The sequence below is a fragment of the Osmia bicornis genome, chromosome 8 (assembly GCF_907164935.1).
Source record: "Osmia bicornis bicornis chromosome 8, iOsmBic2.1, whole genome shotgun sequence".
NCBI classification, from domain to species: Eukaryota; Metazoa; Arthropoda; class Insecta; order Hymenoptera; family Megachilidae; genus Osmia; species Osmia bicornis.
Window position 1 is genome coordinate 7,308,956 of NC_060223.1, and position 19,753 is coordinate 7,328,708.

A 19,753-nucleotide genomic window follows, 5' to 3' on the forward strand; every position below is an offset into this window, starting at 1 on the left:
AAAGGTGAAGAGAAGTCAAGATTCATGTTTCTTGACATCAATTGCACATGGTCTTCAGAAATGTGTAAGGTGAAATTTTTTACTCTTGCTTCGAATTCAGATTCCAATTGACGTCGTATTATCTTAATTATTTCTTCTCTATATCGACGATTTCTTATTTTGCTTTCATAATTTATTGTTTTAAACTCTGAGAAATGAGTTAGCTTTTTGCGGGTAATTAAGGTTATCTATTCGTGAGTCGAAATACCCATTCACAATTATGGGTACATTATTCTCTGATTTCAATCAACATTTCCTTTGATATATTCGTGTTTCGTTTACTCCTATTATGTTTGTCAATACATTGTATATAAATGCCGCTATATATACCAGAAATAATATTTTATCGAACATTTCTCGGCAGAATCACTACATAGGATACTGTTTTCAAAGTAATATTTCTCTTTATTTAATACATAATTACAAATAAATACAAGTTTAACCATGATAGGTGTTGCTAGAAAAAACATTATTCGATTTTTTTTTGGTATATACTATATAAAAATTTCGTTCCCGTGTGTCGAAGTATGCTGTTCTTTATTTCTATTAATGTCTGTGATTGGCCGTCCCATTTCGGCCAATCAGAGTCGTCTTCCTCCCAATTTCGACCAATTAGAATCGTCGTTATCGGCGGTGTGCGCAAGTCTAGCTCGTCACGTTGCTTCCCTTTGACGCTTCGTCTTGAGTGCACGCGTTCGTGATAACTGCGATTAAATTGTATTAAAATATTGTATTAAATTGTGTTTCTAGCATCAAAAGTATAGAAAACAGAAGAAGAAGTTGAAGAGACGTCAAGATTCATGTTTTTCGGCATCAATTTCACACGGTCTTCAGAAATACGTAAGCTGAAATTTTTTACTCTTGTCACGAATGCCAATTGAGATTGAAATAGCATTATCTTAATTATTTCCCTTTTATATCGTTAATTTCTTAAACATTATTAAATTCTCACAAGAGAATTCGATAACGTGCTTCCTTGAGAATCGTAATATCACGAAATCGGTTCGTTTCTTGGCTTCGGTATCGTGACGTCAGAGTCGAGCAATCCCGAACGGTCGCAATAGAAGGTCGCTTCATTCCTTTCGCGAACCTCGAGGTGGTAAGACGTGTTGAGAACGTCCTTCCGTACCGGCAGTACATAGGTACGCGCAGCTCGCCTATTGAAATATTTTGCATAAATTATAAAGCTCGATCGTTTGTTAATAACAATTTTGTTGCTGCTGGTTAAATTTTATTATCATAAATTTGTATTTCTTATTTGTTACAGATATTTGGTTGATATTGAAAAGACGCCACGGGATACGACCCCATGGCATACTAATATTGGTTTGAAATAAAATTTCGTAAAGAATTGGTATCATTTTGATTTATTATAATCAATTGTTAATATTTATTAATACTTTTTTTTATTGAGTCGTTGTTAATTGTAAGTATATTTGACAATTAATTGGTATCAAGTTCAAGGAAGAAAAGATTAAAGAAATTTTTTTTGGTTAATTAATAGAAAAAGGATAACTAATATTTCATTTTGTTGAACAATTTCGACTAGTAATCTAATAGATGTGTTTTGAATTAGTATAAAATTGAAACAATTTGTATTCTACTACAAATGATTGCTTCTCTTCTACAATTGTTTAATTATATTTTGATTATTTTAAACAATCTTCTTTTGTTAAATAGTAATTATATTATAATATACAGTTTTCGGTGCAGGTTTATATTAAAATAGAATCACGTTTTTAAATCACTTGCTGTTTAAGCATGATTAATTACTGGACGTTATTTATTGAAAAGAATTTAGATAATTTATAAATCACAACGTAATAGAATTTTTCAACAATGTTTACTATGCTTACAATTCTAACAACGAAAATCCTCTACTTGAATAAAATATTCTATCATATTTATTAAACATTGATTTTCTTTTCATGTAATATTCATTGAAATAATGATCAACAATTATTTAATACATCTCTATACATATTCAACTCAAGTAATATTTGTGTTCGTTGAAGGTATCTCACGAACACGGATATTTCCATTTACAAGCCATTGATAACAGTATGTCCCTAACGAATGCTCAATAAGAAGAATGTTGTTGTGTATATTTCCACCCAGCCCATCCCTGCTCACTAAGTTTTTCTTTCAGGAATTGTTGTGGCCGCGCGCAATGCGGTCGGTAGAGTCAGTGTTTGTACGAACATACTTCCAATGTTTTGATTTTTGCAAGGGCGAACTGGCCCTGAATAGAGTTGCGTTTGTATTTATGATTAGGAATCACGCGAAAGTAGAGTCAGTGTTTGCTGCGTATTATAAAATATTTTCTAGAGCATCGCGGCTCTGATTTTTCTTTTTTCATCGCGAAAGTAGAGTCTCTATAATTGTTCGCCGGAAATTATTTACGGTCGCGTTTCTAGTACTTTATATTTTTATTTTTCCTTTTTTTTTTTATTGCTCGATATATCCGGTATTAGAGTCACGGCACCACTGAAGAGGAGTCTTGGGCGTTGCTCCATAAGGAAAGAGTGTAAATATCTTATTACTTTATTTAATTAATTTTAATTCAAGTAGAATAATTTACAATTTCAACACTTGATAATTGAGAGTTATTTTTCATTGCTAATAATTGATAAAATCCAAATTTATGTATAATTTTATTACAATAAGAATTTATAATTTTCAAAATTAACCGTAATTCCTCTTTTTTGTTACAGATGAATTTTTGAACATTGGCGAGTTCCTGGACATTCCTGATGGCTTCCGTCTTCTCCTGTAAGGCAACCTCCTACCCGGTGTCCATCCTCCTACCTGGTGTGCATCCTCCTACCTAGTTGTTGACTGTCGGAAGAAGAGTATATCTGCGAACGGTGAGTTGCATGTTTTATCGTTCCTCCGGTGCCCAATCATGTCGTAGGACGAATGGTCCGAATCGACACGGGTTACCGGTTGTATACGTGGGTGGTTAGCACAGTGACCATGGGTATGATTATACCCATGAATAGTAACATTTTTATTGTTTCATTTCATTTAGTTTAGGCTAGGTCTTCTTGTACTCCGCGTTTTAATATCATTTCTATTCCACATATTTCAATAGATATTTTTGAAATATATGAATCCTCTTAAATGTTCTTAAATGTGGAATATGAAATATTTTAATCCCGAAATAATTTTATTTAGTTTGTCTGACTTAGTTATTGCGAAGATTCAAAGCAATATAATATTGATAGTATTATGTAATATGTATACTGGATATACATATTAATGATGCTATTATAGTGATTTAATTACATTTTATACATTGTAAATTCAAATATAATTTGTGAATTTTTTACGCGTAGTAAAGTTCAATTAGACGTTCATGAAAAATTGAACAATTTATGTGCAAGAAGACTATTCGTGACGGGTAGATTTCCAAGTCAGAGTAATCTATTTGAACACCTTTTTCGTATTCATGAAAATTTACTCTGAGGAGGGAATCGCCCGAGGATGTTTTATTCATTTTCACAATAAATTCTTTTTTCACAATAAAGAATTCTTAATTAAAGACATTAAATTCTTTTTTATTAGAGATTTGCAATTATTAAATTAGTGTTGCGAAAAATTTCCAGCGGGAGAGTAAATGTGACAATGCACTGACTAGTATTCGGTGGGAATCCTTTTGGTTTTTAATCTCAATCCTATGTATTATTTAATTAATCAAATTAGTTACAAGGATTCCGCGGCATAAGACCGTGAACACCATCTCATGGGAGACAAACCCATGCATTACTAGGCCTTTGCAGGCGCAGTTTTAGAATACGGAACATATGAAAATATGTTACCATATTCTAAACTGTAGTCCTTTTGTCTATACTATGGGCGTCCGTCAATCTGACACCGTTGGATGCAACGTGTTGGACGGGCGGGTAGCGCTCTTAGCGAAGGGGTGCATCCTGTCCTGGCGTTACGACGTCCAGGCGGGGTGGGTGGTATGTAGCGTCTGGCGTAAGACTAGGGGGCGTGAGACCCTTCGTTGCCAGCTGGTATTAGCAGTGCACCATGTCTGCGTCATAGTTGCTCTATTTTACTTTCCAATATTTGTTCTTAAAGCTTTATATTTACAAAGTCGAGTCACTTTTATTAAAATTGTGAAATATTAGCCCGTTAGATGTGTATGTACTAATCATGTTTCTAGATCAGGATTTTCAGGTTTAACCCCTTCCGTGTTTATTGCCAAAGCCCATTCACGTGCCCAGGTGCTACTTGGATGGGTAGAGGTAATGGGCACGATGACCTAGTTCATAAGAATAATAATTAATAAGCGGCTGGCATTGTGTTAGTATATCGTGCACGACGTAATTTCCACATATGGTGTGTGTGTTTTTAGGCTGTGGAATTGCGTCGGTGTAATAACTTTTTCATTTAACTTTTAATTTGAAATAATATTTTATTCAACAAGTTGTACGATGAATGTACAAATCAAATACTATTTTATTACTATTACTATTACTATATTACCATTATTATTACCATGATTATTACCATTATTATAAAATATTCTATATCAAAGTAGTTAATTAAATTTTGTAATTATCATTATACGCAATGATTGCTAGCCTTGCCAGACGATTTCAGTGAAAAATGGTACGTACCGTAGAGTGTGATGTGAGATGAAACTCGGGTGTCGGAGGCGTCCCGGGACGTTCTCTCTAGTGTAGGTCTTGCGCCCGGGTGGAGTGTATGGGGGTCGTGGAATGAATTTTTGTGAGAATGTGATTTTGCCTTTTTTAAATATAGCGTTAGGTAGGTAGGTAGTATACCTTCTGGTGTGTGTGATAGATTGTAAGTAGGTAAGGCCGGGACAGGTTGTCACAGTCTCTTGGTCGGGTAGGCGCGATTTCGCGTGATCAACCTGTACCTGGAATATATTTGATGAATTGACGATACTATCGATACGAACGGAGTATGTCGTTCGCCTTCGATTCTATCTGTACAATTTTTCAAATTTTTGGCGACTTCATAAGTCGTCATACGCGATCGCGATGGCACGAAACGCACAAGTTCTGCTCGAGCACGGCACGTGTGCACGAACAACGACTTATATAAAGTCCTTTTTCGTCCACGTGTCAATTAGAGTTTCGCGATTTTTCTTTTCTGTTGATTGTATTTTTTTTATTTTGCGAATTTGCAAGTCTCGAGCTTTAGATATAAGTTTCAGGTGGGTGGACCGCCCGAAGAAAGAAAAGGCTATATGCCGAAGAGCCCCGACAAACTGTCTTTCAAGAGGGGAACTACTAATGGTTTTGCATCCTTTTGCAAAAAAGGATGGGAAATCATTATCGTTACTACTTTGTCACTGTGCTTGCCTGTAGTTGTAGTTTTGTAATTTCAGGAGAAGAGGGGGCCCGTGACCCCCATGATTTTGGGCAAATCGCGTTTTCAATTTAGTGTTGCGAATATTGACCACGGTTCAATTTAGTGTTGCGATTGAATATCGATCACGGTTCAATTTAATGTTGCGTATGCATGATATCGCGATTTTCATTTAGTGTTGCGAACTTTAAATATCGTGTTTCTTTCTTGCATTGCTTTAAAATAGAATTTAAATTTTCAATGTTGATTGCTTTAATATTTTTGAGAATTTTACTTTTTGATGTTGATTGCTTTAGTGTTGCGAGTAAAAAATTCACGGTTTGAGAATCCCCTTTTTTTGCATTTTAATTGCATGTCTGTTAAAGATAGCGTTGCGAATGACATTAGCGCGATTGTTTCCCAGTGTTGCGACTTATAAATACGCGATTGCTTTGCATTAGTTTATAGAGTTCCCTGCTAATTAGTGTTGCGGTAATGAATATTCGCGTTTTGCATTAGAGTTGCGATATATGATGAAATGCCCAAAACGATCCAGTGGAGTTGCCATGGTCCATAAGGCAGCTATGGACCAGCTGCCGTGATACAGCCTTGGATTGGCTGTACCCCTTTTTTAGATTAGTGTTGCGTCTTACAAAATTCGGTAGATTTGAATAGTGTTGCGTTACAATTCGCGTTTTCTCTTTTTTTCTTTTTTTCAGCTTAGCGTTGCGTATAATGGAGCAGCCTTCACGCGTACGCTTTTGTACATATTATATAATTAATGAAATTAGTGTTGCGAGTAAAAAATTCACGGTTTGAGAATCCCCCTTTTCTGCATTTTAATTGCATGTCTGTTAAATATAGTGTTGCGAATGACATTAGCGCGATTGTTTCCCAGTGTTGCGACTTATAAATACGCGATTGCTTTGCATTAGTTTATAGAGTTCCCTGCTAATTAGTGTTGCGGTAATGAATATTCGCGTTTTGCAATAGAAATGCCCAAAAACGATCCAGTGGAGTTGCCATGGTCCATAAAGCAGCTATGGACCAGCTGCCGTGGTACAGCCTTGGATTGGCTGTACCCCTTTTTTAGATTAGTGTTGCGTCTTACAAAATTCGGTAGATTTGAGTAGTGTTGCGTTACAGTTCGCGTTTTTTCTTTTTTTCTTTTTTTCAGCTTAGTGTTGCGCATAATGGAGCAGCCTTTACGCGTACGCTTTTGTACATATTATATAATTAATGAAATTAGTGTTGCGAATGAATTCGCGATTGTTATTAAATTAGTGGAAGTAACTATGACTCACATTCGGTGGGAGTCCTTTTAAGGATTCCGCGGCCTGAGACCGTGAACACCATCTCATGGGAGACAAACCCATGCATTACTAGGCCTTTGCAGGCGCAGTTTTAGAATACGGAACATATGAAAATATGTTACCATATTCTAAACTGCAGTCCTTTTGTCTATACTATGGGCGTCCGTCAATCTGACACCGTTGGATGCAACGTGTTGGACGGGCGGGTAGCGCTCTTAGCGAAGGGGTGCATCCTGTCCTGGCGTTACGACGTCCAGGCGGGGTGGGTGGTATGTAGCGTCTGGCGTAAGACTAGGGGGCGTGAAACCCTTCGTTGCCAGCCGATGTTTTGTCATAGGTCAGAATGTTTGCAATTTTAAAATTAGTGTTGCGTGTGATTTCGGTTTGTTTTATAGGGTTTGCTTAGGGATTGCTCTTATGGGCAGTCAAACTTTTCTTTTCAGGTTCCTCTGTACCCTCCCTCCCACTGTTATGCCCCCATTTTTTTTTCTTCCCTTTTTGTAATTTTGAAAATATTGAGCATTCGGTTATTGGAAATACTGTTAAATAATATATGAATTTAATGTTTTCAGGATATTATTAGATACGATAAAGTTTTAAAGAGAACTTTATTCAAATTTTTATTTAAAATGGAAATTCATTTTATTTTTTGATGATTGGTGATAAATTATTTCAAGGAATATTTGTTCATTTGAAATTGCTTATTTAATTTTAATTGTACTTTGTTTAATCAAAAGTAGTGGATGATCGTTGTTAAGGTTGTTCAATTTTAATTTTGAATCGCGATATTTAGTTTCAAGCTTACGGAGAAGCTAATTAATGTAGTGTACTTTTATAAATTTTCAAATTCTTTTTCGTAAATAAAGTCCACTCGCGATCCCTTTTTTTTAATTTTACAAATTACATAAAACTTGCACTATAAAAGTGTATTGAATAATATAATGTAATAAAGTTAAGTAGAGTCATAGTTGTACGTTTATTGCAGTAAAAGACAGTTGTTTCAATTAAAATATTGTGTACTATTTGTCGCGAAATGAACGAATTTCTAAATACAATAAAATGAAATAATTAATGTTATTAACTAAAATCACTTAACTCAAATATATATTTTTCTATATCTTTTGCTCTTTATTTTGGTACTGAAGTTTGCTTTTAATTCATATTTCGTATCAAATTGATTTTGAGTTATTAACAACCACTCTGACTTTTGTAAAATTTTATTGTTACTAATGTATCTTCTTTCCAGCTATTAATTCCTTTTTGTCTTTATCTGGATCCAATTAATCAGTTTCTGTTACAGAGAAATATCTTTATAGGAAGTATGAAGTTAAGGTATTTAATTATAACCAAGGTGATGTAAAAATTATTTAAAATTGTACCTAATCCAGGAAATATTCTGGTAAGAATCATCGAACCAACAAATTTATTAGAGGTATTTGTTTATATTCCTTTATATAGGCAGGTGGTAAGTCTATGATCTAAGGCAATATAAATTTTATTTATTTCTTTTTTAATTATGTTTAAATCTTTTTAGTTTACTTCAGGAACTATTGTGGTAAAGACAACCAAATCAACAATAGGTGTTTGTTTATATCCCTTTAGGGATAGGTTGTAAGTTAATGGTTAGATAAGACAATTATATCTTAAGGTCCCTAAAGTTAAGTAATTAAATAAGTATATAATTAAGTTTAAACACTGCAGTGTTTAATTAGGAAATTTTAGATTTAAGTGAATTTTTGCCATTATACGAGCGCTCGTATTCTTAGTATTTAGATGTAAGAAAAATATGCAATTGCATATTATTAATTACAGATCTGTAATAAAAAATGAAAAAATTGTACGGTAGAATTAAGAAAGAAAACTATAAGTAGTTACGTAGTGAATAAAGATAATGCTCCTTTTGTTGTTCGTTTGCACAACAGTCTAAACGTTTTGCAAATGTACATCAAGAGGATGATAATAAATGATTTTAACAATTTGCATAAATGGAGGGTGGATGGGACGAGGTAGGGCGGGTCTCCACCCGCAGCAACCTCCTCGTGGTGAGACCTGGGCAATCGTTATTATTTGATGACTAATTAATAACTGTATCATTATTTCTATGGTACACTTATTAATTATGCAGCAAATAATACGAGCGAATTGGCTGCGAGATTTGTTTTGCTTTTTTATTTTATCTCTCCTATAGTTTTTCTTTAACTTTTGCATTATCTTTGATACACTTTTATCTCGCTTTTTGTTATTATTCGTTCTGTATAACTTACTGACACGTGTAATACAAGAATCGGTGGTTCTTGTATATGCTAATTGAAATATCGTTTACAGATTTCTACTATTTTACAAGAGTTGACTTTTTGTAGCTTTGTCATTCAAGATTAGATGGTGCTAGCAGCTCATTTTGAAAGCTCACATGGTTATAAAATAAATAAATTCAGTAAAAATTAGGCTCAACAAAGTAGTTATTTGCTTACAATGGAATCTCTTCAAGAAATGAGTCAATTCTTAAATCTAGATACTCGTTTAGATTTAAAAACAATTGCCTTGGAACATGTACTCAGTAAGCCTTACGCTTAAATAAAAATCTTCCTAACCTAAATCATTTTATTAATCTTGAGTCATTTGTAAATCATTATTATAAGAATATGAAAATTGTAGGTGTAACAGGAAGCGCCGAAGGACGAGAGTTACTATTAAAACTTCCAGACCTATTGACACAACTAATTGCTTTAACTCAAGATTCTTCTGCTGCAATTTCCAAGGATGCGGCACTGGCTTTAATAAATATCACTGGAGATGAAGCTGGAGCCAGTGCGTTTTTATTGATCTCTGAAACACAGCCTAAAAATGAAAAACAAACTTACAATTTAATACACGTTTGTATGAGGTAGACACGCTTAAAAAACAGCTGAAGTTCAAATGTTTCTTATGATTTTAATTCATTGCTGTTTATTGTAGATTTATAATGGATAAAGAGAGTACACTGGCAGATCCATGCTGTATGATACTCTCTAATATGACTAGACCATTGCATTTAGTAGATAGAATTATATCACTCATTGAGAAAAGTGGATATTCATGGGATAGTATCGTAGCAGCATTCACTGCTAAACAGTATAATAATACTGGTGCTAAACTGCACTATTTAGGTTCAGTTTTTAGTAATCTTAGTCAGTCTCCACATGTTAGAAGGTGCATTATGAATCAATGAATATTATCAATTTAATTTGATGATATTATTTCACAAATATATTTTACAATTACAGATATTTAACAGATAGAGACCATAGTGTTATCCAAAGGTTGCTTCCATTCACAGAATATGAAGACAGTATAGTAAGACGTGGTGGTATTGTTGGTACTTTAAAGAACTGTTGTTTTGATATAGAAAATCATGAATGGTTATTAAGCCCTGAAGTAGATATATTAACATACCTTTTGTTACCACTGGCTGGGCCAGAAGAATTTGATGATGAGGATAATGATAAGTTACCAGTTAGCTTGCAATATTTACCAGAAACAAAAAAACGAGAACAAGACTTAGATATTAGGTGAGAACCCGATTTTATTTATTATTTTGAGAAAAACGAAATTCTTAAGCTCATGTTTGTACCTCATAATTATTTTAGAATTATGCTGCTGGAAGCATTAACTCAACTCTGTGCAACGAAAAAAGGTCGAGAAATATTAAGAGAAAATAATACTTATGTAATACTTAGAGAATATCACAAATGGGAAAAGAATAAAAATGCATTACTAGCCTGCGAAAACGTTGTAGACATTTTAATCAGGTACTAAAGATATTTCCAGCATCATCTTTATCTTATCATCTTGTAATTTAATTTTTTATACTTTATGAATTTTTAGGACTGAAGAAGAAATAGGTTTGGACAATTTAAAGGATGTGGAGGTTCCTTCGGAATATACAGAGAAATTTCATAAAATGGATCAAGACTTTATTAGCAATACATGATAAAACGATATTTTATCAATTTATTGACATAATGTACATATTAAAATAAAACAATGATATGCCTCACAAAAACCGAGGCTAATTGCATAATTTGCAATATTGCACTGTTCCCTTCTTTAATTTATTAAATTATTCTTGGTTAAATTAAATTATCAGGTCCAGTGTAGCAAGAAAGGAATAATAAAAAATCGTATATACGTATGTATAAAAAAAAATGAGTGATCACATTAGCCATCATTAGCTTTTTAATTTTTGCATGTAAATTAATAGTATAATTGTCAAAACTTTATGTACTAAAATAAAGCTTACAAGTGGTAATACAGGTACTTGTAAGATATTCGCACACACATTTCTCAAGTATCGCGATAAATACTTCCTGTTTTTTTCATAGTGTTTCAGGTGAAACGAGTAAATTGTTAATTTTAGCTCGTGGCTGAGTCAGAACCACTTTTGCTGAGATCAAGTCCCGCAGAAACGAGAATATGGGTACCGTTACCAGAAGGACTGGTACACTTCTGACACATTTCTGCGAAGCATGTAGATAACAGTACCGTTATCAATTAATACCCGTATACTCAGTATGTATTATACACTCGATTCTATATCAATCCCGTTTTACGTTAATTAATCTTACAAGGTCAATTATCATGTGTAACCGAGTGTCCAAATTTTGTATCTCATTTTATTTCACGCATAAATCACAATTTCTAAGTCCATCAGTAATTAGATGTATCTTACAATATGTACATCTCACTGCCAGCTAGTGTTCTGTTAAAAGTGCTAAAATATTTTTATCAGCCTATGCAGAGAAAGTTCCAGGTAGAGGAAAATCGATCATCATGGTAAATATCCTAGACCAGCCTCCAGACTGATGGAACTCCTGATACTAGATGCATTACTAGCTCGTCTACTGATCCTGTTCGAATCAGCTCCAAAAATAGCAGCTATTTCTGCGCTCTTCTTAATCGAAAGTGCTTCGTGATGCGCTCCAGATCTGCTGGAACAATGGGACAAACACTTCTTATCCCTTTCCGTGCCACCAACGTATACCAAACGTCCCTGAGTGTCTCTGGCACTAACGACCAGCACCTTCTCACTGTCCGACGATTGCTGAGACTTTCTTCCCGGATTAAAGAGGTCGTAATCCAGGGCGAGGTTATTCGAACTGCCGTAGCTTGACGACGACTGCTTCTGGAATTAAATAGAAACGGCAAAATTTCGTTTTATCTCAAAGTTTTAATGTTTCTCTGTTACAAACCCTTTGGCTGATTACCTTGAGTACATCCAAACCTTGAGATGGTGTTCGACTTCTGCTCGTTTTAGTCGCTCGAACTCTATCCGGACTGCCCGCTCTGCTGAGGGTGCTCTCGGAGGGCACGATCCCTCTTTGTCTTAGCTGTTCCAGTATCGTTGGTCGAATAGGTTGTCGCGCACAGTAACATTTGTTGCTTTCCGAACAGCTGTCCGTGTCGCAGGAACACACCACCGTGTTCGGGGACACTCGTGGCTGCTCCGGGATCCTCCTGGACAGGGAGCAGTAACACTTATCCGCTGAGACGCAGGTGCAGGACTCGGAATCATAACTGCACTCGCTGCAACTCACATAGCCGCTGCTGCTTCTGTTGGCTGCTGCTCCTGTACCTCGACTTAGTCGTCTACCTGTGGAAAATGAAGGATCTAATTAGTCTTTGGTTAGTTCAGAGAGAGGTTCATACTTTCTTACATGTATCACTGTCCTCCGAAGTGGTATGGCAACCCCTACCCTTGCTCATCCTCCAGGAAGACCTCCTTTTCCCCAATCTGTTGGCCAGCACTCGGTTCCTGTGATTATTCCTCGCGTCGCAGGAAGAGCTGCTGCCGAAGCTGTCGTTCAGCCTTCTCGCTGGGAAGATCACGGAAGTGAACTCTGTGGGCCCGCCTTTTAATCTCGACACCGATCTCTTAATAGCCCTGCCAAGCAGGCAAGATGGACGGCTCGATCGCCTTCGCTGCGGTCTTCGACGTCTTCTCATTATGCTGGCCGATCTCTGATAAAGCTCGTCTTGCGTCAGCGTTGCCGCCAGCTTCAGCAAGAACTCTTTGTACAGAGGTTTCAAGTCGTTGAAGGACATCCCTTCAGGATCTAGACACAACGTAGAAATTTTACGATATCTGTTGAAGGGTGGGGTCATTTGTAGTATGTAACGTTTAGCAGTGATAGCTACTTACCAATGATAGCTGCCAGGATGTCGTCGACGCTGGTCAAACCCTCCTGATTCCTAAATTCATCGAATAACTCGGTGAATCCCAGTGGAGTGCCACCCTTGAGGCTATTCGGTCTCCTGGCACTCCCAGGATTTAAGAAGCTTCCTCTGCGGGGTAATTCAACCCTAGTCATCAGATCCCCTCTGTCCACGTCGATATCACTCTGAGATCTCTTCAGTCTACTCTCCTGGAGGATCTTCATCGCATCTTCTGATCGACTTACCGGTGGTTCGCTACCGGCTCTGCTTCTCTTCCTAACTCTGGGCTGACTATACTCGGGTAGATTCAAATTGGACGTAGAGTCACTCAGCTGCTTCTTCAGAGGTTTGTCCATGGTGACCACTCTACTCACTCGTCTTCCGGACGTCGATCTCTCTTGGTCCCTCGACTTCCTGCGTTCCACGAACACCGAGTTCTCTTGAACCAACTGATAGTTGTTGCCCTTCGACCTACCGAAGAAAATATTCTCTTGAGAGCTTTTTATCTTGGTCCGATCCAACTTGTTGCTAGTGTAAAGCTCTTCTTGGGTGAGAGTATAGATCTTGTCTACATCTTTGAAGTGGTCCTCGTAGAGTCTCTCCTTGCTGCTTTGTCGTTTACCAGCACGCTCGTACAACGAGTTCTCTTCACTCTTGCAACCTGGTTTCTCGATTCTGTCGTAGATCGCAGCATCAGGTCTTGAAGAGAGAGCCTCTTGCCTCTTCGTTTCATTATGCGAGGGATTCAAGTCGTACGAGGCGTGTGTCTTTTCGTAGATCGTCTCTTTAGTGTCTTCCGATTCTTTAATAGGGCTCTGTGTCCTTGGATCGTCGTTCTTATCTGTCCTCTTCATGACGGGAATCTTTTCGTACCTGTTCGAGACCCTCTCGTAGAGAGTATTAATATCAATGTCGTAGAGCTTGTCCATCTGGTTCTTGGAATGATCCGTCTCAATCTTTTCCGGTATGCTTAGCTCCTTCATGCTGTTATGCATTCTGTTCTTCGAGTTCTGTCGTTCTTCTTCCCTAGATATCTTCGAGTTCAAATCTTTTGGGATAGAATTTAAGTTCTGTGCCATTGGACTCATTTTACCCTTGGGATTGGGTTCTCGTCTCTTCCCTCTGGCCTCTAGAATGTCCTCTGCCTTGACGTCAGAGTTCTTCTTTTTTCTTCTGGGAGCTTTTAACAATTCCGCTGGTTTCCCAGTCTCTTCCTCTGTAACGGAGCTACACACCGAGTTCTTCTTGGTCCTTGGTGGTCTTACTGGTTGCGTGGGAGTTGATCGAGCCGCTTCCGACTGCAGGATGTTCGTCCTGGCACTAATTCTGCTAGATGGACTAGGCTCTCGAACGCTGGACGCCACCGACGCTAGACTAACGCACCCGACGCCATTCGCGTGCCTCGGTCGGCGTCGATTCGCGTCCAGATCCGCGAGGAGAGCCCTGTAGAGCGTCGCTGCAGCCGCCACTGCGTCTTCTTCGGTTTCGCAAGCGAACGCGTGGCATTCCAGCAGTCTGGTCGCGCCTGGACGGCGCATCACTACTGCGAAGATGGGCGGATAATGGTCGGAGCTGGTCTTCAGACCACGCATTGTTCTGTAAATGATGAAATTTCGAATTTTCTATCTCCTTTCCTTAGCTCGTCTGACAAATCCGAAGCTAAAGTTATTAATTTCGTGTCGATTTCTTCGTGATACTCACCTGTATAGATCCGCATGCCTGTCTTCAGCTGTTTGGCTCTGATCGTGATCGCCGACCAACGGCAAGAAAGCGTGATGCAAATCACCAGACGGGGCTCGTTTAGCGCGAAGCCTAAGCGCACTCCACACAGCTATTCTACGAAAGGGGTTGTTTTTCTCGCAAGTGTCCGTTGTGCGGAAAGTCAAACCGCGTCGGGAAACCTCGAGCTCCGCTCTCACCGAGTACTCGATCCGTTCCAGCAGTTGACGAAGAGGCTCTTGAAGACCTCGAACGCTGGCCACGCGGCCACCCACTGGTGCTGCTCCCATGTACTTCACCTAAAATTGTTACCGATTAGTCCACCGTTCAAGGGGTTACGCTAAAAGTTTTGAAAATTTGTGCTCATTATTTTTGAAGCTCCATATTGTTACGAAGGGAAAATAATCACTCTGTTGAAAACACACTTTGCTGTGGTATGCGCTCCGTAATCAGCGAGATAATGAAAGTTCATTAAGATACAAATGCGGTGTAAATTATGCACATTAATCGATGTGCTACGCTCTTATCAAGAGTTTTCATCGAACACCTTGGCCATCCAGACCACCGATGCGAGGTAGTTCGCTATTGGTAGCTTAACCGAGAGTAATTAATTTATCGCAGAATGATTTTTCGCGTCACAGAGTCAATTATTGAAAGGTGGACTATAAGTAGAGCCTTTATATTTTAATTCAAAGTTGAGTATTGGTTTTTAGTCGTCGTTTTAGCCCCGATTCTCAACAAGCCACCTTCAACGTTACCCCCTAGATGTCAAGGACCCAAATTGTTATCGATGGCGCAACGAAACGACGCGGAAGAAACAGCTCATAAAAACGGGGCAATAAGAAAAATCCGCATACCGATGCAGCAACGAAGGGGAATTTTTCAGTGCTCCAAATAGTCGCCCCGTCACGCTCTGCGAATCGTGAACAGAATGAAAGTGACGATTAACAATGCCAGGACGATGTCTGCTCGAGGAAAGTCTCAGTTTTTCTTATCCTCGCGAAAGATTTGGGTATTTTTTTCATTGCCATTTTTCCCTTGAAAAATTAATCCTTAACTGCTCTGACCAATGTTTCAGATCTCGTATTTTAAAAAATTTGTTTTCCCAAGAGAAATTGACGTTGATTTACAAAAATTAATTGTATAATATGGTTCTTTCATGAAGATCATATTTTATTTTTTCTTTTCTTTATCATTTTGTTTCGATCTTGTTGCTGGAAAACGAGGCAAATTTGATGGTTTCAATCTAAATATCGTGCAACACGAGAAAAAAAACAAATTATTAGAAATAATATTTTCTTGTTTCTCGACGAAAATTGCGCTCGACCGTATCGCATAATTAGTAGTCCGCAATATTAAGTGTTACGAGGCTCTTAATCTCTGCTGGCACGTTTGTTCTACTCTCATTCAACGATAACTCGCTTGAAGAAAGAGGAATATTTAATTCAAAACGACCTTCATTCACTTAATTATACCATCATTTTCAGATCGTTCGATAGAACAGTTTATAAAAATGAATCAATTTGTATACGAAAATATTCGAACTGTAGATTCAAAGTAAGAATTTCTAATATTTCCGAGTCCTCGTTATTTCTACGCTTTGAAAGTCGCTTATATCCGCTTCCTTCTTTTTCGAACCAGCAATTAGTTCGCGACCAATTATTCGTCGATCTATATTTTACCTGTACTCGAATAAATTTCTCAAATTTGACTCGATCACAATAAGTGTAACACCCTGTGATTCTATCGACGAGGTGCAAACTCGTTTCGAGAGTAGAACGAACGTTCGTTTCCCGAGATTTTCTGAACAAGTCCTGTACGATCGGATTAACATAAGTGAAAATCGTCTAGTTCTTCTTGATCCTATCTAATTGCAGTGAAATCTTTGTGTGCAGATTTCTGGCGGCGAGGAACAGAGAGCGATTTATAAATCACCAAGAATGAGCAAGCTTTTTTACTGGAATTCCGTGGCGAACGATGTTTCCGGGGATTTAATTAACAACTTCATTAAAGATATTCCCATTAAAAACTTCGGAATCATCAAATCCAGGTATACTATTTCCTTTCGGTAACTTTTAAACGAAGGAGGAAGAAAGAACTCCGCTTTATCGACCGGAAATCCCCGATATTCACCTGCTACCATGGTTACCAATATAAAAAACAAAATTACTAAAACGTTTTAGGTGAAAGAAATGATGTTCCAAAGCAACAGAGAAGTTCCCGAGGTGTTCGATGACACACAAAGTCCGGAAAAAAGTAGGAAAGAAAGTAATTGATGTATTTACCGGTAAAATTGCAGCGGCACATTCCCCAGGTGTTCCGCTTTCGGCTTCCACGGAAGCGAACATCGCCTCAATTCGAGCTTGCACAGCACTGTTCACTCTCCTCTGCTCCTCTGTGCTCATGTCTTCAAGGTGGTTCGAATTCATGGTTGACACCCCTCCGTACCACCCTCCCATAGTGGAACCATAAATCGATCTGAAACGATAAGTGAAACTTTTTCTAGACAACACCGATCGATACCAGTTTAATCAGAAATTTTCTATATTAGAATCTAATTTTCCAGATTTTGAACGGTGAAATGGGAAATTGATACCTGGAGTCCTCGAACAGCGCATCGATGCGAGCTTTGCTCCTGAGGGAGCATTCCGATGCAGGACCAGCCAACCGGAAGCCATCCTCGTAGCAGGGCATCCCCACGCAGGACATCTCGATGTGACTTCAATTATTTACAAGTCTTGCAAGCTCCTTGGAGCTTTTCTTTTCGTCCTACTTTCGTTGAACGACGTCATTCGTTCTGAAACAGATCGATCAGAAAATAATAAGTCTCAGTTAGGAATAAAAAATGTATAGTGACACGCGCTGATGAAAAAATCTAAAGGATCTCGCCAGGATCTCACCTCGTTTCCACGGAGCCTTGCCGTTGATAGCCAGTCTGCGGTAAATTTATGCGAGAACTGGCTTCACCAGACGGCTGGTAATTAAAACTATAATTGCAGACGAGATCGGGGAAAGAATTTTTGATCGATCATCTACGCCGATCCCGAGTAAAAGTGACGGGATCCATCGTGGTACTTCATGATGGATCTTTTATTAAATTTTTTTCTTTGTCTAGCTGAATATTTAAATGATTTAAAATTGATTCGAATCAATCTTCTTTGACTGCTTGCAATTGATCATGAAACCTAACTGGTACACGTCTATTATCGTTGCGTCAGCGAATTCCAGAAGGATATTCATTATAGCTGATTACAATATAGTCATTTTGAAATCGTCGATCAGTCAGCGTTCGCGTCAAACGTTGATCTCGATATTTACTCTCCTGTCAGATAGAAATCGTAACGAGACTCGATACTCGCTCGTGTAGAATTATCGCGTGCTGCTCGATTTTCACCTGTTCGATGCACCGCGATTCTTAGAATTTCTTAAATGGAAAACGTCAAATTGCCGTTCGATCGTGAGATGGAAAATGTTTTCACCCTGGATAGTTATCGCGTTTATCCAGTATGGCGGTGTTTAATGCACCTCGGCAAAAGTAATTTGAACTTGAAGAGGGAAAGTTATTTTTCTGAGTTAGATAGGAATCTTGTCTGGCGTTACAGTGATTTATAGAAAAAGAAAAAGAAAATGTTTGTTTAGATATTTTGATTTGTAATTCGAGAACTTTTGGTATCAACAACTTTCATTAATATAAATCAGCTATAATGAATTTAATTCAGTAATTTCAAAATATAATTCTATATCAAACATGGTTCTTCAAGACTGAAACGGTTAATTTCTAATTCTTGATCAAATTCCATTTCAAGATGAGCCGTTGTCGACGAACGGCGATCTTTTTACAGTTACATGGTCTCGCATGCTCCACGATGCTGTACGGATATTTCTGAAAGCGTCGATCTCCCGGCTCGATGCTCGCCTATTACCTCAAGAATAACTGTCGTCGACGAGTTTGTGAGCGTGTTCACCGTGTATAAAACGGAGACCATCTTCATTTGCTCACGTGGTTATCTTTGACCGAGCTGATCATCGAAAAGTGGGCAATTACGAGTTTTTCCATTTAAATTATAACGGGGATGAACCCTGGAAGACGAATTCAAACGATATATCCCAAGTTTGACGAGGTTCGATGAAGTTTGAAATGCCATTCAGATCAAGAATCAACTGTGCAACGTGTAATTTTTAATTTGGATGATTAATCAACGGAGGAATATTTAAATTTGCCATCTCTTTCGATGAAATGAAAGTTCGTCATGTCGGTATTAAGGTCGGCAAACAGATTACAGCATCACGTGTCAGTGAATCGCGTGGAGAAACAGAATACATGGTCCGTTTTAAACGTGGATCGTTCAACTTACAATTACCAAGTTCACGGTTCGTTTACTGTTTGCGTTCAGCTTAATGGAAATCGAACAGACAAACGGAAGCGACTAAACACGAAACTGTCGGCGCGCCTTGCCCAGCAAGGAAAATCAAACCTTTCTCAATGTAAATGGCGAAGATCGAGGTAAAGACCGAGAAAAATTGTTGCACGCTCGATATATCGCCTTCCATCACCCCATTGTTAAAATAATGGCAATTCTTGCGATAATACAGCGATCCTAGATGCTGAAAAGTTAAGGCAAAATTAATTTAAAAAGTATCACAACCAAGGTCCACGAATGATAATTTTTCTTTCGGGTCGAAGTAGAAGAGATTCAAGCACGATCGATGGAATTACAGAGCGAAACACTTTTCTCGAGTTTCTTTGTGGTCGAGAAACCTACATTACGGAACGATGAATAACATATGAATTCGACGAAGCATCAGTCATCTAATTGTACATAAAAAAAAGCACCGCTATGAACAATTATCATTGAAATAATTATCACAAACTTGGCTGTACACAATCGAACCACCATCGAAATCAAGTCACGTCACCTTATATCGAAGAAATTTTCCAAAAACTCATCGTTTTGCATCACTTACTTTCTCGTGATCAATTCCAGCGCAGAAAATCCTCAATTTCCCTGAATGAACTTTCGCGAAACACCTCGATCAAACCTCGAACAGCACTCGCACATCACCATCTTGCGTTTCATCCTACAAAATCGCACTACATCAACTTCTGACCCCTGTCGATCGGGCATCGAAGTCACCAAGGATCATCGTTCCACGTGAGC

General features: G+C 37.9%; 2 protein-coding genes across 2 annotated transcripts; one reads left to right on the forward strand and one right to left on the reverse strand.

The window, feature by feature from the left end:
- The first annotated feature begins 9,074 nt into the window (after nucleotides 1-9,074).
- Nucleotides 9,075-10,740, forward strand: LOC114877952 (protein HGH1 homolog). Its single transcript, XM_029191163.2, has 6 exons — nucleotides 9,075-9,240; nucleotides 9,339-9,567; nucleotides 9,639-9,872; nucleotides 9,947-10,231; nucleotides 10,310-10,471; nucleotides 10,548-10,740. The coding sequence occupies exons 1-6, from the start codon at nucleotides 9,156-9,158 to the stop codon at nucleotides 10,651-10,653; spliced, it is 1,101 nt and encodes a 366-aa protein (XP_029046996.2). The 5' UTR covers nucleotides 9,075-9,155; the 3' UTR covers nucleotides 10,654-10,740.
- Nucleotides 10,741-10,840: 100 nt separating this feature from the next.
- Nucleotides 10,841-17,315, reverse strand: LOC114877951. Its single transcript, XM_029191162.2, has 7 exons — nucleotides 17,191-17,315; nucleotides 16,880-17,072; nucleotides 14,577-14,893; nucleotides 12,862-14,471; nucleotides 12,377-12,775; nucleotides 11,927-12,312; nucleotides 10,841-11,844 (listed from the first exon to the last, which is right to left on the reverse strand). Exons 1-7 carry the CDS (start codon nucleotides 17,301-17,303, stop codon nucleotides 11,491-11,493), a joined length of 3,372 nt encoding a protein of 1,123 aa, XP_029046995.2. The 5' UTR covers nucleotides 17,304-17,315; the 3' UTR covers nucleotides 10,841-11,490.
- Between the last annotated feature and the right edge of the window lie 2,438 nt (nucleotides 17,316-19,753).

Excerpts from the sequence above, each read along its gene's own strand:
- LOC114877952 (XM_029191163.2), top strand. The coding sequence starts at position 9,156 with ATGGAATCTCTTCAAGAAATGAGTCAATTCTTAAATCTAGATACTCGT. Across the intron at positions 9,568-9,638 it reads TTAATACACGTTTGTATGAG|ATTTATAATGGATAAAGAGA; the intron begins GTAGACACGCTT and ends TGTTTATTGTAG. Across the intron at positions 9,873-9,946 it reads CAGTCTCCACATGTTAGAAG|ATATTTAACAGATAGAGACC; the intron begins GTGCATTATGAA and ends TTACAATTACAG.
- LOC114877951 (XM_029191162.2), bottom strand. The coding sequence starts at position 17,303 with ATGTCCTGCGTGGGGATGCCCTGCTACGAGGATGGCTTCCGGTTGGCT. Across the intron at positions 17,073-17,190 it reads GCGCTGTTCGAGGACTCCAG|ATCGATTTATGGTTCCACTA; the intron begins GTATCAATTTCC and ends TTATCGTTTCAG. Across the intron at positions 11,845-11,926 it reads AAGGTTTGGATGTACTCAAG|AAGCAGTCGTCGTCAAGCTA; the intron begins GTAATCAGCCAA and ends ATTTAATTCCAG.